Source organism: Podarcis muralis, chromosome 10 (genome assembly GCF_964188315.1).
Source record: "Podarcis muralis chromosome 10, rPodMur119.hap1.1, whole genome shotgun sequence".
In the NCBI taxonomy this organism is placed as follows: Eukaryota; Metazoa; Chordata; class Lepidosauria; order Squamata; family Lacertidae; genus Podarcis; species Podarcis muralis.
This window is the reverse complement of record NC_135664.1, coordinates 53,331,556-53,348,052: the sequence shown is the minus strand read 5'-3', so window position 1 is coordinate 53,348,052 and position 16,497 is coordinate 53,331,556. Positions and strand designations below refer to the sequence as shown.

Below are 16,497 nucleotides of genomic sequence, written 5' to 3'. Positions count from 1 at the left end.
CATTTATTCCTGCCCTTTATTTCCTGTCGCTTCCAAACCAAAAAGAGGCTTTGACGTTCCATTCAATGGCAGGTATCCTACTGTATCACCACTGGGGCCTTGGGTAAGAAACTAAATACAAAGCTTAAAGAATAATTTAAAAAAGCTATTGACACTTTATTCAATGGGCCACCAGGATCTGTATGCCTGTTGACAGCCTCCAGATAGTTCCAATAGGTTGAAGCATGACTTCTTCCCCCTTACATAAGCCATGTTGACTGTTTTTCACCATGGCATCATTATTCCTTCAACAGTGAAAAATTGTTCAACCAGAATGTCAGGAGAAAAATTGCTGAGGTTTATGTTCTTTATTTATGGAGACAGAACCTAATCGGTGTCTGCGGAGTCCCAGTGCCAGAAACAAAAGTCCTGCCTTGGATTGTTCACCTCGGCAAAAAAAGAATGGGGCAGTTGTCTTGAGCCAAGCAGTAGTCATCTCTTTTATGCCATGTGTGCGCACATATAATGTGGAAACTGTTGACTAGATTCCTATTGCTCTCGAAGGATATTTTTGCATGGCAGGAAATTGGGCTTTGGTAAGCCCAGTTGGAGCTGCACCAGCTGATTCTACAGAATAAGCTTAACCAACTGCTCACCAGTGGGTTGTTCTCTTGCCACAGAGGTTGTGTATGCAGATCAAGGGGGTGTTGTTGTTTTGGTGTTGGTGTTGGTAGAATGGACTGTGCCACTTCAGACCAAGCTAGGGGAGATGGCATTTTGAATATTCCTTTGTGTGGAAAAAAAACCCTCACAAAGCTCACCGCAAGAAGAAAATTGACACAGGATGTGAACTAGAACCTTTCTGCTAGTTTTTTACTTGCAGGATTTTTAAATATATAGAGAGGTGGGGGGACATTTAAAAATAGCATCCCCTACTTCCACTCTGAAGTGGTATGCTCCGTGTTAGCACCTCCTATTCTGCTGCATATGAAATCCACAGAGCATGAAATACAATTACACATACAGTATGCGCCTTTGGCTCTTACCCTAAAGAGTATATGCCCAACTGAACACAATGGAGCCTATATTTGAATGGTCCTGCATGGGATTGGGCTGCGTGTTTCAGCTGGGCATGAGACTAACACTGTAATCTTATACCTCTATGCAGAAGTAAACTGCTTTGAATAAGGTTTGAGCTTATTCCCAAAAATGTATATAGGATTTCAGCCTTGGGGGTCAAGCGAAAGGCTGAAAGGAAAAGGCAGGCTTTAAAAATGGCCTACAATCTTTCATAAAAATTGAGCAAGTTATCAGGATTTTAATATGACAATAAGCGGGGAATTTTGTGAATTGTGTGCGTGCGCCTGTTTCAACAGAAAGTCCAGCAGTATCTACACATAATGCTTGCTTGCTTGAAACTTTGCAGAATGTGGCAAGTTAAGTTGGCTGCGTGTATGGCCTTTGCTCTTTATGACTGTTGTTGCATGAACACAGCCCTATGCCACTAAGGCTGTGTCCGCATTACTGAATTAAAACAGCTGGGTCATTATTTTTCTCATTTGGATCAATGCTGGTTTGCAGGGAAATGCATCAAAACCCAGCGTTTCCTAATAAATGACAGCATATATGTGGATAGTAGCTAATGCGTGTGTTCACCCCTTCCTAAGCCAGCGGTGGAAGCACACTGAATGCAGATTAAATGGAATGTATACACAGCCTGAGTCTGCTCAGCTAATCCTGGGAGCATTGACTCAGAAAGGAACAGCCTTCCTTCCTTTCCATCCAACTGTACTGACTGAAAAATTAGTTTTCTTGCTTCAGTACAGGGTATAATAATGGGGGTGGGACACAGGTGGCGCTGTGGTCTAAACCACTGAGCCTCTTGGGCTTGCTGATCAGGTCGGCGGTTCAAATCCCCGCGATGGAGTGAGCTCCCATTGCTCTGTCCCAGCTCCTGCCAACCTAGCAGTTCAAAAGCACCCCAGTGCAAGTAGATAAATAGGTGTGGCGGGAAAGTGGTCAGCATTTCTGTGAGCTCTGGCTTCTGTCATTGTGTTCCATTGCGCCAGAAGCAGTTTAGTCATGCTGGCCACATGACCCGGAAATCTGTCTTTGGACAAACGCCGGCTCCCTCAGCCTGAAGCGAGATGAGTGCCACACCCCATAGTTGCCTTTGACTGGACTTAACCATTCAGGGGTCCTTTATAATAATGGGCTGGGACAAGCCAGGGCCCACAACCCAGTTCCCTTGTTGGCCAGGTGGGACTCGATAGCTCTGGAAGGAGGTGTGTGATTCCTCAGCTGGAGTAGGCTCAGAACAGTTAAGGGCCACACGCCTCAAAAAGCCCAGATACGGCAATCAGCATGCAAAGTACGGAAGGAAAAGAGAGCTGAGCTGCTGTGTCTGCTCAACTGTCCATATTGATGGGCCTTGGCTTGGACGCCCCATAGAGATGGGTCTGTGCTTCGAGTTTGATTCCGGACTGTATCCTGACTGCTGGCCTTGAAACTTGGCTACCCGGATTGACCGTGAACTACATTTCCTGATCTTGGGAATTTGCTTGGGTGGATTGGCCTCCAGATTTGCCGCCTGTAGGCCAGGGGTGCAGGACAACCCCCCAACATAATTTAGTACTGTGTTCCATGTGTCACTTCCCAAAGCAGCGGCACTGAAGTTCCTACCTGGTAATGTTGTCTTCCACGACATTTAATCTGAGATTTTGTAGGGACTAGCCACTTGATGAGGCCCTGAACTGGAAGATGCCTGTCAGGTGAAAAGTGACATCTCACTCGTTTGGCAATTTATTTCCTTGAAGGGGGAAAACACTGGGAATTGTAGCTCTGTGAGGAATGAAGGGTTCAGGAGGGTGCTTTGAATATACATTGTGTATGCAGACACACACACACGCACACACACACACACACACACACACACACACACACACACACACAGTCTTTCTCTACCTCTGTGCTCCAACTGGCCCTTCCTTAAGCAGCTTCTCTCAGTCTTTCACTCTCTCCCTCTCTTTAAAAGGCTGTTGGGAATTATGTTACATGAATTTGCGTGCAGTGTTTAGTTAGGCCCCAAGATCCAAAACCACAGCCCTGGTGAATGTAGTCAGCCACACTTATCACCTGGCTACACTATCCCTTACATAGAACTCCTAATATCTGTTGCTTTGTTCAGGACACTGATCACCATGGGCCTAATAAAATCCCCTGCTAATGCAAATGCAATAAAGCAAAAGCATTTAAAAAGCCCAAACTTGGCCCTTGTGGCAGCACTCTGGCAAACCTCTTCTTGGGGCTTTTGCAAAGCCAAGAACGCGAAAGAGGTGAAAGGAGGACAAGGTGTAATACTCTGGAGTGGCCCTCAGATTTGTTGTGGGTTTTGTTGTTGTTGTTCAGGGAGAGGGAGTTGGTTCTTCCTCTTCCCCTGAAGGCAAAAAAAGGGGGGATTGGCAAAAGTGTTTGTACATCAGGCTTGAGAATGACTCCACTGATTAGAAGAGAGATATGGGTTCGCTTGGGTTTCTGACCTGAATTTGAATTTTCTGCAAGAATACATTTCTCTTCCTAACATTGTTTTAAAGAGCCTTGCTGACCAGTGGGGGTAGGCTTGTGAAGCAGCTGGACACATAAGGTAAAAAGCCTGTCTCCAACAAACAAGTGCAAGTTCTCTTGAGAATAGGCAAGCTTTCCTTTGACATTTCTTTGCTTCGGTTCTGGGGCACATAGTTGGCAGTGTGTCTTGCTTTCTGCTTTTGTCCACTGTCGTCATTCTGTGTTACATAATATTCAGCTCACAGAGATTGTCCTGGCAAAGCAAACAAATAGAGCATGCTAGCATTAGCGTGTGGTTTCAGCTCTCTTGCTCCAAAGCCATCTTTCTCCGTGACCGTCAACAAATGTGCTTGCTTCCATTTTGCGGTCGTCTTAATCTTGGTGTTGGTGACAGATTTAAAGCCATGCAGGTATTTTTCATTCCAGGGCACTCTCAAACCTGACCCTCTGCTAGTAAACAGCTGGGCTCCTGCCTAAATCTAACATCATTGGTTAGTTTAACTGTGACTAAATCAAATTGCTTATGACAATTGTAGAATGTACCATGCTTTTTTCTATAAAAAAGGATTGCTGCCAGTCTTTCAAAAGACACAATTGATTTTTCCAGTTGGTTTTCAGCAAGCTGATTTGTTACGAATTCGGGGTGTTAAGCTGGGTACCAGACCCCTCTAATCCCTGGATCATAAAACTGGAGGGGACCTTGTACTCCACGTGGTCAAGGTGTAGGAACTCTGGGCCTTCCAGATATTGCTGAACCGCAGCTCCCACTGTCTCTGCCCATTGGCTGGGCTTGCTGGGCTTACAGTTCAGCAGCATCTCATGGACCAAAGGTTCCCCATACCTGATGTACACCAATGCAGAAAATCCAGACCTAGAGCATACCCAACAGATGGCTGTCCAGCCTCTGTCTGAAGACCTGCAGCAAGAAACAGCCCACCTTCACCTTCTAGGTCAGGGTTTCCCAAACTTGGGTCTCCAGCTGTTTTTGGACTACACGTTTGGAGAAACCCTGCTGGCAACTGTTTCTGTGGTTGAACTGCTCTTAGTTAGTTAGTTAGTTAGTTAGTTAGTTAGTTAGTTAGTTATTACCTTTATGGACCACTTTTATATTCCAAGGAGCTGAAGGTGGTGTACATGGTTCCTCTCCTTGGCATTTCATCCTCTCAATGACCCTGTCTGGTAGGTTAGGCTAAGAGATGGTGACTGGCCCAAGGTCACCCAGTGAGAGTCATGACTGAGTGGGGATTTTAAGCCTGATCTCCCAGGCCACAACACTCTAACCACACTGGTTCTGTTCTTGTTTCTCCAAATGCTCAAGAAAAATCTAACTTGTTAGATCTCATCCTGTGCCTAGCAATCTGTGCCTAGCACATGGCGTAGTTGTTACAAATGTTAACTATCAGAATGTCTTGTACCTACCACATCGACCTTAAAAAAGGAAGAATTCTTTCCCCCGGGGCTAAATGCCCTGAAGTCTTCCATGAGTACTTAAATGTAGCTGGGAATTGGCAGAATTTGGAGAATCCCTTCTGTTAAACTGACCATCTGCATGGAGTATATTCCAAAACAAGGTCATGGGAAGGCAAATTATGGTGTGAGAAATTGTTGGGAGTTGCGTTTAAAAATGCTCAAAGAACAAGCTTGGTCTTTAAAATCAAAATGAGCAACCCTGCTATTACATCAAATCTGATACTTTGCTTTTTAAAACACATCTATCATCCCCACCACCATCATTACTAAGACAAGTCGATGCTATTACTTAATAAATTGGAAGATACAATACATTTTAGTATTTTTGTGAGATTGTAACTTTGGTTCCCAGTACCAAAATGAGTTCCATTTATGCACTGGCAGGTATTTCTAAAACATTCCTAAAATCAGTGGCTGGCAGACGAGAAGGGTCTGAAAAGACAGCTTGTAGCTTCAAAGGCTCTTCCCATTTAATGGATTCCTTATGAGCAGAATTCCCATTCCTGTCTTTAGTAATGAATCTAGAATCAGAGACTCATAGAATTGTAGAGTTCGGAAAGGACCCCAAAAGTCATCTAGTCCAACCCCCTGCAATGCCAGAATCTCAACGCAGGATCCCTCATCCAATTGGAAACCATACCAGACCCTTAGCTTTGCAAATGTACTAGCAGTTCTATTGCTGCACCCTAGGGGACAAGTATGGTTTTAATTTGGTATAAACAGCTGTTGCTGTGGTGGTTGCAGCAAATCCTATAAAACTCTCGAGTGTCTGTTGACAGTGGTGCATGCAAGCTTTATAATATAGTGCATCTTTTAAATATAATTTGCTCCTTCCAAAGGTGGGACTTAGATGCCCTTCCATTCTAAGAAAGAGTTCTCTGTAAACCTAAAGCTTCTACTCCTATATATAGCTGAAGCCCAGGAGCACGCAGCCAGGCAATATATAGATAGTTGTGTATCCTACTTTACAGAGGACAAGCCTCTGTCTGAAGGGCTGTCTGGTCCAAGCTAGGTTTCAAAATAAAGAACCCTAAGAAGGGAGAACTGAGGCCTTGAAGTTGCCCATTGACTTGCTACCTGCTGCCACTTCTGTGGTTGAAGTTCTGGTAGGCTCCAAAAGAATGTGGGTCCTTGGCAAAACCTTGATTCATCCTCAGACCTGGGAGAAATTTGGATATATATTTTAAAATGTACATATCCTCCTCCCTTGTTCTCTTAGAGTGGCAATGGCACCCACCTGAGAGGTGCCAGAACTGAGTCCTGACGAATTCCAGCTGGGGAAAAAAGTCCTGGTTCTAGTGCATCATGTTCTGTAGGTGTTCCAGTCCAGATCTTACACAAAGCTCTGGAGACCTTGTCCTGAGGGAGCTGAGGAATTAGATTTCTGGTGGGCTTTTCTCATGCCTAATGTTTTTAGTTTTACAGTGGTACCTCCGGTTAAGTACTTAATTCATTCCGGAGGTCTGTTCTTAACCTGAAACTGTTCTTAACCTGAAGACCACTTTAGCTAATGGGGCCTCCTGCTGCTGCCGCGCCGCCGGAGCACGATTTCTGTTCTCATCCTGAAGCAAAGTTCTTAACCCGAGGTAATATTTCTGGGTTAGCGGAGTCTGGAACCTGAAGCGTATGTAACCTGAGGTACCACTGTATTCTTAATCAAGTGAAGGGAGCCTTTGGCCCACTAGATGTTGATAAACTACAAGTCCCAGCAAGCATGGTCAATGGCCAGGGATGATGGGCGTTGTAGTTCAGCAACATCCATCGGGCCAAACGTCCCCCCCCCCCCCGCTTGCTCTAAATAAATTAAGTGTTTTGCTCACCAGCCTTCCCACGAACAGTACATCTTACAATAACTGTGAAACAATGGGCAATTTCATTCATATTTTAAGATTGCAGGCAGGCGATCAAAATATGGAAAATAAATATTAATCCCCCCATCTTGAATGTAAACTATTTCCCATAAAACTGCACATAAAAAGATAGTAACCTATCTCCAGACCCATATTGGGGCTAAAGTTGCCAGTTCCAGTTGGGATGAGCTGTTAAAGTTCTCATAAATTTCAATTAAGGGCATAAAATATATCCTGTCTTTGTGAGGCCAAACATTGCAGCTTTACACAAATATTCCAATCTAGCTCTAAAAGCAATCCATGGTATTTTGAGGAAAATATGCCTAACATTTTTCTTTTTAAATTTTCGTATAAATCTATCCCACTTCATTCCAGCAGTTTTGGGAAATACTTTTTCTTCAGTAGCTAGCAAAGCTGATAAAAAAATAAAAAATAAAAGTTCCTGTCAGAGTTGCTTCAAGATCCTAGCTCACAGAGGATCACGCTAGCCAACGGTCATTAAGTAAAAGTCTTTATTGAGTTACAGTTTCCATTCTCAAGCTGCTGCGTGCAACTCTACGTCTAGTAGCTAGATCGGCGAAGCTCCGTCTGAATCTCCGCCCCTTGTACACCAACTTAATATCCTAGCCCTGCTCCACCTTTTCCGCCTGACTGTTCTTCTCTGGGTCCCTCTGCCCCCCTGGGTCTCTTCCTTCCGGGATTCTTCTGACGCTGACCCCCCGGACCCTCCTGTCTCCTTGCGCCGGGCTTTAGGACCCGGCTCCCTTTCCGGGCTGCCTACTGCGCCGCCTTCCTGTGCATTTGAACTTGGCGCGCGCGCCCAACCTTCCACCTTCCGTCTAACCGTCTCTTCGCTCCCAGATGGAGGTGTGGCCACCCCTGACTCGTGCCCTCCCTCCTGTTGTGAGCTGCCAGCGCTTGCCCCCTGGCTCCCTTCCTCTTCCCTGTTCTCTGGCGGTGACGCTGGTCCCGATCTCCAACTGCTCTCCTCTGAGTCCCCTCTGGCTCTATCTTCCTGGGGTGCCCCCCTAAACTCCCCCCTTGCCTTGGCCACTGGTGCTCCTTTCTGTGAATCCTCCGATTCACTGGAAAGACTCGGAGATCTCGGGTCGTCGTCATCACTCATCTTTTCTTCTGCCTCCTCCCCTTCGCTCTCTGTTTCCTCCCTTGCCCTTGCCTCTGCTCCTGAACCCCTGACAGTTCCCTTCCAATTTCTTATTGAATGATTCAGAGGTTCCAGCAGAACGATGCTAAAAAGTGTCAGCTTTGAGCAAAGCAATCTCAGCAGCCTGATGGCTTCCCAACATCATTATAACTCACAAACGTCTTCACCTTAACAAAAAGAAGGGATAAAAAACTACAGTCATACCTCGGGTTAAATGCGCTTCGGGTTGAGCGCGTTCAAGTTGCGCTCCACGGCAACCTGGAAGTAACAGAGTGCGTTACTTCCGGGTTCTGCCGCTTGCGCATGCGCAGACGCTCAAGATGACTTCAAGCGCATGCACAGAAGTAGCGAAAAGTGAACACGCGCGTGCGCAGACCTGCCATCACTAGTTACGGTTACTTCTAGATGTGAACGGGGGGGGGGGGGGAGATGGGAAGGAGTTGGTTCCAGAACTAGCTAGAAGTACTTTTACTAATATTCAGTGTATACATTAATATAAATATTCTTGGCATATACATCTACATCGAACATTGTGATATAAGTGCTTAATTTTGATTTAATTCAAACAAACATTACAGCAAACCATGGTTTGCACTAAACTGCCAAACTGCTTTATATTGTTAAAACGGTGCAACGTCTTCCTCACTTGATGAGAGATGTATAATCTGCATCTTCCTGAAATAGGTCAAACTGTATCAAACGATATTATTTGTTAAAATACTGGAATCACTCAGGTTGTTTTATTATGTTTTAGTTGTGTTTATAAATAATAGCTACAGGCTTTTCTTTTTTGCATGAACAGTAACACTTAACAAAAAACATTGGAGGGAATGAAACTTACATTGCATCATTAATCCACATACAATGAAGCCACCTTTTCCTTTAAAGTTTGAGAATTTCTGAAATCAACCACCAATGTTCTCCAGCTGAAAACTGAAATAAACAATACCTGACTGTATTTCTAACTAATTAGTGCAGAAAAATAGGGACGCGGGTGGCGCTGTGGGTAAAACCTCAGCACCTAGGACTTGCCGATCGCATGGCCGGCGGTTCGAATCCCCGCGGCGGGGTGCGCTCCCGTCGTTTGGTCCCAGCGCCTGCCAACCTAGCAGTTCGAAAGCACCTCTGGGTGCAAGTAGATAAATAGGGACCGCTTACCAGCGGGAAGGTAAACGGCGTTCCGTGTGACGCGCTGGCTCGCCAGATGCAGCTTGTCACGCTGGCCATGAGACCCGGAAGTGTCTGCGGACGGCGCTGGCTCCCGGCCTATAGAGTGAGATGAGCGCACAACCCTAGAGTCTGGCAAGACTGGCCCGTACGGGCAGGGGTACCTTTACCTTTACCTTAGTGCAGAAAAATAGTATTTCTAGACTCCACTGCACGGTTTCAAATGCTGCCTGCCTGCAGGTGTAAGAAATCTCTCTGCTGCTAAGCAATGTTGTTTTCTCGGACTCTTATCTCCCTTGACTTCTGGGGAAGGATAGTTTCAAATATTCTTGCAGTGCACTTTAGTGACAATACAAATTAATAAGGCTGCATCAAAACATGCAATTTTATCTACACGTTGCACAAAGAATCAAACATTTGCTTACAAAACATAATTTTAATTATAGATGCGTGTTTTTCAAATATACAGAATCCACTTCTGAGTATAACACATATTGTATACTACGTGTTATTAGGCAGCATGGTAAATAGTATTTGATTGATTATTTATGGCTGACAAAGCAGACACTGTTAATACTAGTTGCATTTTGCTGAAGACCAGGTTAATAAAGACCTAGACAAAGGTTACATCTTAGATTTGTTGCTTGAAACAAAATGTCTTGATCTACTCTGAAATATTTTCGGAAAAAACAAATGTCCCGGAATGTCTTGTTCCAATCAGAAGAATTGCATGAGATTCTGCTTCACGCCTGCAGCCAGAACTCTCCTAACCAAGAGGCGTGTGCATCCCCAGCCTTTCTTGGCTCATACTCAGATCTGATGTTGATGTATAAATGGCTATCCTGGCATTTGCTGAAAGCACAACGGCGCTAGCACATGTGCAGCAAATTCAGAATGGCAGTATGAGAAAACACTGGTGGGCTGGGAGAAAAGTTGAAGGACAAAAGCTGAGGGCCACTTTACACCTCTCTACGCCACACTGGGAAGTCACGGACAACTGCAGATCCCTGCTATGCATATATGGGGTGGAAGGGCATTAGCGTTCTTTTTTGAGTATTAAGAAATGCTCTAAATTCATAAAGTGAAGTGGTCCTTAACATCACTAGTGAAATTCACCAGGCAGCGATGCAAGCCAATCTTGCACAAAAAAAGACCTCTGAAAGTTTATGCAGTCTTGTAATTTTGCAGCATTGCTTTTTGATCTTAAAAGGCTGTTTTTCATTTAAGACAGGGCTGCCCCTTCTTTTTAATCAAATATAAGGCAACTCATGCTTTGAAATAAATGGTAGGTCTCAGTTTCTGTGAGTGTTGCTTTCCTGAATAAGCTTTTGAAAACAAGATACCTTGTTAGTTGTGTCTATCTTTCAAAATTGTAAGCCATGGAAGTCTTTGCTATTGCATTAAAAAACCTTATCAGAAAATAACTTTCTTACCCATCAGAATTTAAAGCTCTACTCTCCTAAATAACCTGGACCTTTATTTCTTGAGTGCACTATAATAATTACGAGTGACATTCTAAACAAGATATAACCCACAGAAGTCGCTTGCTGACTATGATGGCAGTGATACAATACGCAAAATTTTGCGACTGAGCTACCTTAAGATTTGCACGTGCCTAATACAGGATCTCCACTGGAGAAAACTTGGGCGGGGTGTAGCAGCAATGGCGTGTGATTTGTGTGAGATGCTTGTGGAAAGAGCCACCGTCTTCCAACCTCAGTCTTTCTGTCACTGCCCTTCGTACCCAGAGGTCTTAGACCACTGGGACAAATAGAATATTTGTGCTTATCCCAATGCAGCAAGCAATTGGTGCTTTCAATTCTCATTCGATACTGGAGGATTAAAAAGAAAAGCCGTGTAGGAAACAGCATTAGCAGCATTCTCAATATAGATAGTTACCAGGAAGGGAGGGGTAGTGGAATCCAGTCATAAAGAGGTAATCTAAAAGGCTATCAGTATTGTCCAAAGAAACACCTTGGCTTCATCAGAAATGCAAAGCTGTTCTCGGGTGCCTTAGTCACAAATAAGCAGAAAAGCCAGTGGAGAGAGCAAGAATGAGCACGCTAGCTCTGCCCTCCCCTGTCCTGATCCCCCTCCAGGAATGAGGGGCACCCACCTCCTTGCAGTGTAGGAAGTAGGAAGATCAGGGTTCTATGTGGCACAGGGAAGGTACACAAATCCACAAATGCAGGAGGCTCCCCGCTAGAGTTGGTCATCCGCAGAACTTGTGGAGGGTGAAAGTGACAGAGCTAATACACCTGTTCCCACCTGCCGTGCTTGCATGGTCTACTTACTCTCCCACCTGCCCCAAGTTTACCCTGAGCTTCCTTGGAACAATAGATCAGGGCCATCATGTCATAAGTAACAGCACATCTTGTCAGTCCCTTCAGGACAGACTGGGCCTTCATTCAAAACTCTGAGGAAGACGATGCAAAGACCCCAGTGCAAAGCAGCAATTCCTTTAAAGACGAATACTTTCTATGGCTCAAGCTATCAGGAAATCTTTCAGATTTAAGTTTTGTACACAAGCACTTGCGAAGAGGAAAAATGCACCTGGATCAGCGCTGTCAGTCACTAAATGAGGATTCACTGTCAGAACTGTCTTCTGCATTTGCCTCCCCTCCCCAGGTAGGCACTGCAGCATCTGGTGTCCTGCAAGGGAAAGATAAGAAGCCACAACTTAGGGGGTTGGACTAGATGACCCTCGGTGGGTCCGTCCCAACTCTATAATTCTATGATCATGTGCAGCGTTAGAAGACATGTTAAGTGTCAATGCTGCAGCTACTTTCAGAAGCGCAGTTGTGTTGCTATGCAGCAGCAAAATGTGCTTCGTAACCTTACAGACCTCAGAGGTTTACTCTGGGCTTTCATAGGCAATGCCTACATCATTACCTATATGAAGTCGACTGACAAGTTCCTAGGCAGGCAGGTGGTGTTTGTACTGCAGCAGACTAGTTTCCCATAGGAAGGGGGCATAATTTCAGAGATCTCTCTTTGGATGCAAAATCCAGAAAACCTTGGAAGTGAGGTAGGGATGTCCCATTCAAATCTCGTTTAGCTCACTGAGGTAGCTTTCAGCTGCTGTTCTGTTGCAGTGGCGTGATAATATTGGCCGACTTTATAGGGTTGCTCTAAAGATGACTGATGCAAAGCTCTTTGAACACTCCAAAAGCACAGCATAAAGGCCAAGTACTGTTGCTGTAGTTATTAGTACATCGTGCAGAACAACATTTCTCAGCCTGTAGGGGTACCTGCACATGCAATGGTAATAGACCTATCAATTGTAAAGGTCTAAGACACTCTCTCAAGGACAGGTCCTAGCCCTACTGGTGTTCGTGAAAGGGATACAGAGTCCTGTTAGAGCTTGCCGTGGCCCCTGTAACTACTGATGTGGGGAGACAGGGAGAAGTGTGGGCAGCTTAGGGGCTGGTCAGGATATGTATTTAGAAGTCGGAATTCTAGATTGTGGGTATGTTCTAAGATGGGGTTATACCGTTTCATTATGTCTGAGAACATTGATTTAGGAATCCAGAACATATGCACCAGAGAATCTTTCCTGGGTTATGAAAATCAATAGGTATGCCTCATCCTTCGCTTTTATTATAGGCAGCACAGTTAAATTTTGGGATCAGGCTACCTTGTAGCTCTTCTGTTGACAAGGAACTGAAGCTTCTGTTGGGTTTCAATCCCAAATAAGCGAGCCAGTTATTTTTCTCTCTCTGTTGATAGTAAAACAAATCTCTAAAATTTTATCTATTCTCCTTTAAAATGCTGGCAATAAAGAGGTGGACCTGCAGGTATAGGCTGTTCCATCACCAACAATGGAAAAAACTCAGCCATGCTTAACTACTGTCTAGAAAAAAGTAAGATAATATTCTCAAGCCATTAAAAGTGTTCAGTGGGGGAGGTAATCTTGCTGCTTCGGGGGTGGGGATAGCCTTAACTAAAACCTGATTGGGAAAGAATTAAGGTGGAATTCAGAAGATTGTTCCGCCAGAAAAGCAGAAATGTTTGCACTGATGGAACAATCTCCTGTGCAGGATGTTTTGGGTGTACTAGCTTTTCCAGCCTTGCAAGTTTATTTCATATTAGATTTTTTTCTGAAGCTTCCAAATGACCAAGATACACATTTCTATCCCCCACTGCAAGCGCCAGCTCTCTCATGTCTCTCCACACATAATATGCAAGTAGTTGTCACTTACTCAAGAAGATCTGGGTTCAATCCTTCAGAAATCATTTTGTTTCTTATTGCCATTACAGGAACACCCTGTGGAGGGGGAAAAGAACGATAAACGTCTAGAAAAGCACTGTATAAGGGAGTCCCATCAAAATCGCAGCGTTTTAATGAATAAAGAGCAAACACAAAAATGTTAAGGGAAAAAGCTCTGATCTGAGAAACCGATTTTGTTGACAGCAGGAAGGGGATCGAAGGCCACATTTCCTATGGCTGCCTCTATAGAAAGTTTGGGAGCAGAAGTTGTTGAAAAACCGAATTACATTTCTGAATAACTTTGGTTTACTTCAGAGGCTGTAGCTAGCATACCATTTTCTTTCATTTTCAAACACCTAGAGATGTTCGCTGCTGTGGAATATCTCTTACGTGTCTGCAATGTCCATGTGAGTTTCTCCCTCCTCCAAAAAGGACACTGTCAAGCTGAAAAAGGTACAGAAAAGGGCAACCAAAACAATCAAGGGGCTGGAGGAGCTCCCCTACGAGGCAAGATCTTGGGCTTTTTTGTTTAGAAAAATTGGGGGGGAGGAGTTAAAGGTGAACCAAATTATGCATGGTGCAGATCAAGTGGATGGAGAACTTAGTCATTCAATGAAACTGAATGGTGGGAGATTCAGGATGAACAAAAGGAAGTATTTCTTTTCACTACACAAAGTTAAACAATGGAATCCCTTCCACAAGATGCAGTGATGGCGATCACCTTGGATGACTTTTAATGGGGATTAGACAAATCACATTGGGACTGATCACAATGGCTATATCGCCTCCAAGGTTGGAAGCTGCATGCCTCTGAATGCCAGTTCCATGAATGGAAGCATGCTACGGGTCTTGTGCTTCCATTCCCACTGCAGGAGTACAAGGCTGAATGAGACAGGCATTCTGTCTGATACAGCAGGGCTCTTTCTTGAATTCTCCATTGCCCCACAAAAAGATGCAAGAGATGGTCAGCAATGCACTCCAGGCACGAAATAAATTATGCTCAAACACCAGTCCAAGTAAAAATGGCTGGAGTTAGGAAAGGTGATCATGGCAGTGGAGTCAAAGAAATCAAGATGTGGATTCTACCTAGGTCATAAGTACAGGTATTAGGCTACCAAACTTTTGTGGCTGGGGTAACCCAAAGAGGGGTATAAATGGATGGGTTGTTGTTGTTATTATTATTATTATTGTTTTTTCTGTTTAAACACCTCCAGACTGACTTCCCACCTGCTGGGCCAGCAGTTAATTCCATCCATCAACGGATCTGCTATTTTTATTTTTGTGAAATCTCAGAAAAATAGCTTCATTCATCTTGCAATTTGTAACTATGCTACTCTCCTGCAGCACTTTCTCGATAAAACAGGAAGCTTCTCAGCAGACTTCTCCAAATCTGGCATCACAAGATCAACATTTAAATGTGGGCTAGCACAAAGGTAAGTTTTAGACAACTATGCATATGAAAATGACCTTTCAATGCAAGCTCTCCCACTACTTGTGGTCCATTTCCCCAAGTCTCAAACATCTTCCCTTCATATTTTCTTGTAGGATCGTAGAGAACAGTTTGTGAAAGTCCAAACTCTCTGCTAGGGGTGTTCTAACAGAATTGGCTCCTGTGTTCCTGCCACTGAGGCTCAAAGAGAACTTGTTGCTTTGCCATCATTGATGCAAAAGGTCAAAAACGAAAAAAAGAGAGTCCAATTTCTGAGTTCCAAGGTCTACTGGAGGTCTGAAAAGGACGTGAGAGACCTCAAACTCTAAGTGAACAGTAGTGCGTGGTTGGTTTTGGCATTGAACAAATGTACTTTGGCCAAGGTAAGGAGAAAGGAGCCATGGCGGGTGTTTCAGAGAAGCGTGTCTGTACTAGCGCCACACATGAAAGTGGAGAGAGTGGTTAGGGCTGGCAGAGCAATAGTGATGCTAATTCGGTGATTAATATTTTCCTGTGTGCATCTGTATTTGGGGCTTCCCCCCACCTTTATATAAACTGGCTATCTCCAATAAAAACAATTAAACTCAGCAGTTTAATAGTGGGGATCTACAGAACTGTAATTACCAGGAGTCACACAGATCTTTTATAACTGGGACTTACCATATGCCATATGGAAAATGTAACCCAAAGTATGGAAGCTAGATTTTTTTTTTTGAGGGGGGCGGGACGTGTTAAGGATTCTGTTATCCAGAACGTTTTGTATCTTACAATGGGAACAATTATTATAAATATGAAAAAAGGCCAATGGAAGAAATAGCAAACAACTGTTAGCCAGGAAACAGAATAGCATGTAAGAACTGCAGCTGAAAAAGCTATGCAAGATTGTAGTAGAGGGGAACCATCTTACATAAAGCTCTCTGTTTCAGAGGTCTCCATCAAACTGCATGCTGGATAGATCATACTACAGTTTATGTCACCTTGCAAGTGTCATAGGAACATAAGAAGCTTCCTTATATTGAGCCAAACCATTTGTGTATATAGCCTGGTATTGTCTGCACTGACTGGTAGCAGCTCCCTATGGTTTCATGCAGGGGATGTTCCCATTCCTTCCTAGAGATATCAGGAATTGAACCTGTGACCTTCTGCATGCAAAGCAACTGAGCTACACCCCTCCCCCAATATCTTCTTCCCATTTCAGAGCTTTTAATAATTGCTGGACTGGCGTGGGAGGCGGGGGAGAGAAGAATTGAAAGTTTATCACCTAAGATTCAACCCCAGAAAGTGTCATGGGAAATATGAAGTAAGAAATTGAGAAGATGAGACCCACACCTACATACCTATGCTTTGATGCAGTAGAGGTTTTTTACTTGCCAAAAACTGTATCTAACATACATACGGCACTAAAATGATTTATAATCAAATAAAAAACACAAGCTGTATTACATAACTAATGCGAGAGGAATTTAAGATCATATCCTGGAGGCCTATAAACAGTCAGCTTAGGGTTTTATGAAACAGGTGGAGTAGTTGTCCCAAATGGAAGATCATTTACTTCCAGACCCACCTTTAACTTGAGAATCAATGTTCCCTCGCAATTTAAGAGAAAGCTTATCTGTCTTAAGGGTCAGAACTGGCTTGCTTACTGCTACAATTTTTATTCTCT

General features: G+C 44.0%; 1 protein-coding gene across 4 annotated transcripts in view; it reads right to left on the bottom strand.

The window, feature by feature from the left end:
• Positions 1-2,907: 2,907 nt before the first annotated feature.
• Positions 2,908-16,497, bottom strand: part of WASHC3 (WASH complex subunit 3) — a 30,981-nt gene continuing 17,391 nt past the window's right edge. For 3 of the 4 annotated variants that reach the window (XM_028746054.2, XM_028746057.2, XM_028746051.2), the window contains 2 exons: positions 13,398-13,462; positions 8,734-11,847 (listed from right to left, as the gene is read on the bottom strand). In XM_028746054.2, the coding sequence (XP_028601887.2) occupies positions 11,763-11,847; positions 13,398-13,462 (150 nt within the window). In that variant the 3' untranslated portion in view covers positions 8,734-11,762. Of the gene's footprint in view, positions 3,797-8,733; positions 11,848-13,397; positions 13,463-16,497 lie in introns of those variants that run through there. The other variant, XM_028746053.2, reaches the window with a different exon arrangement.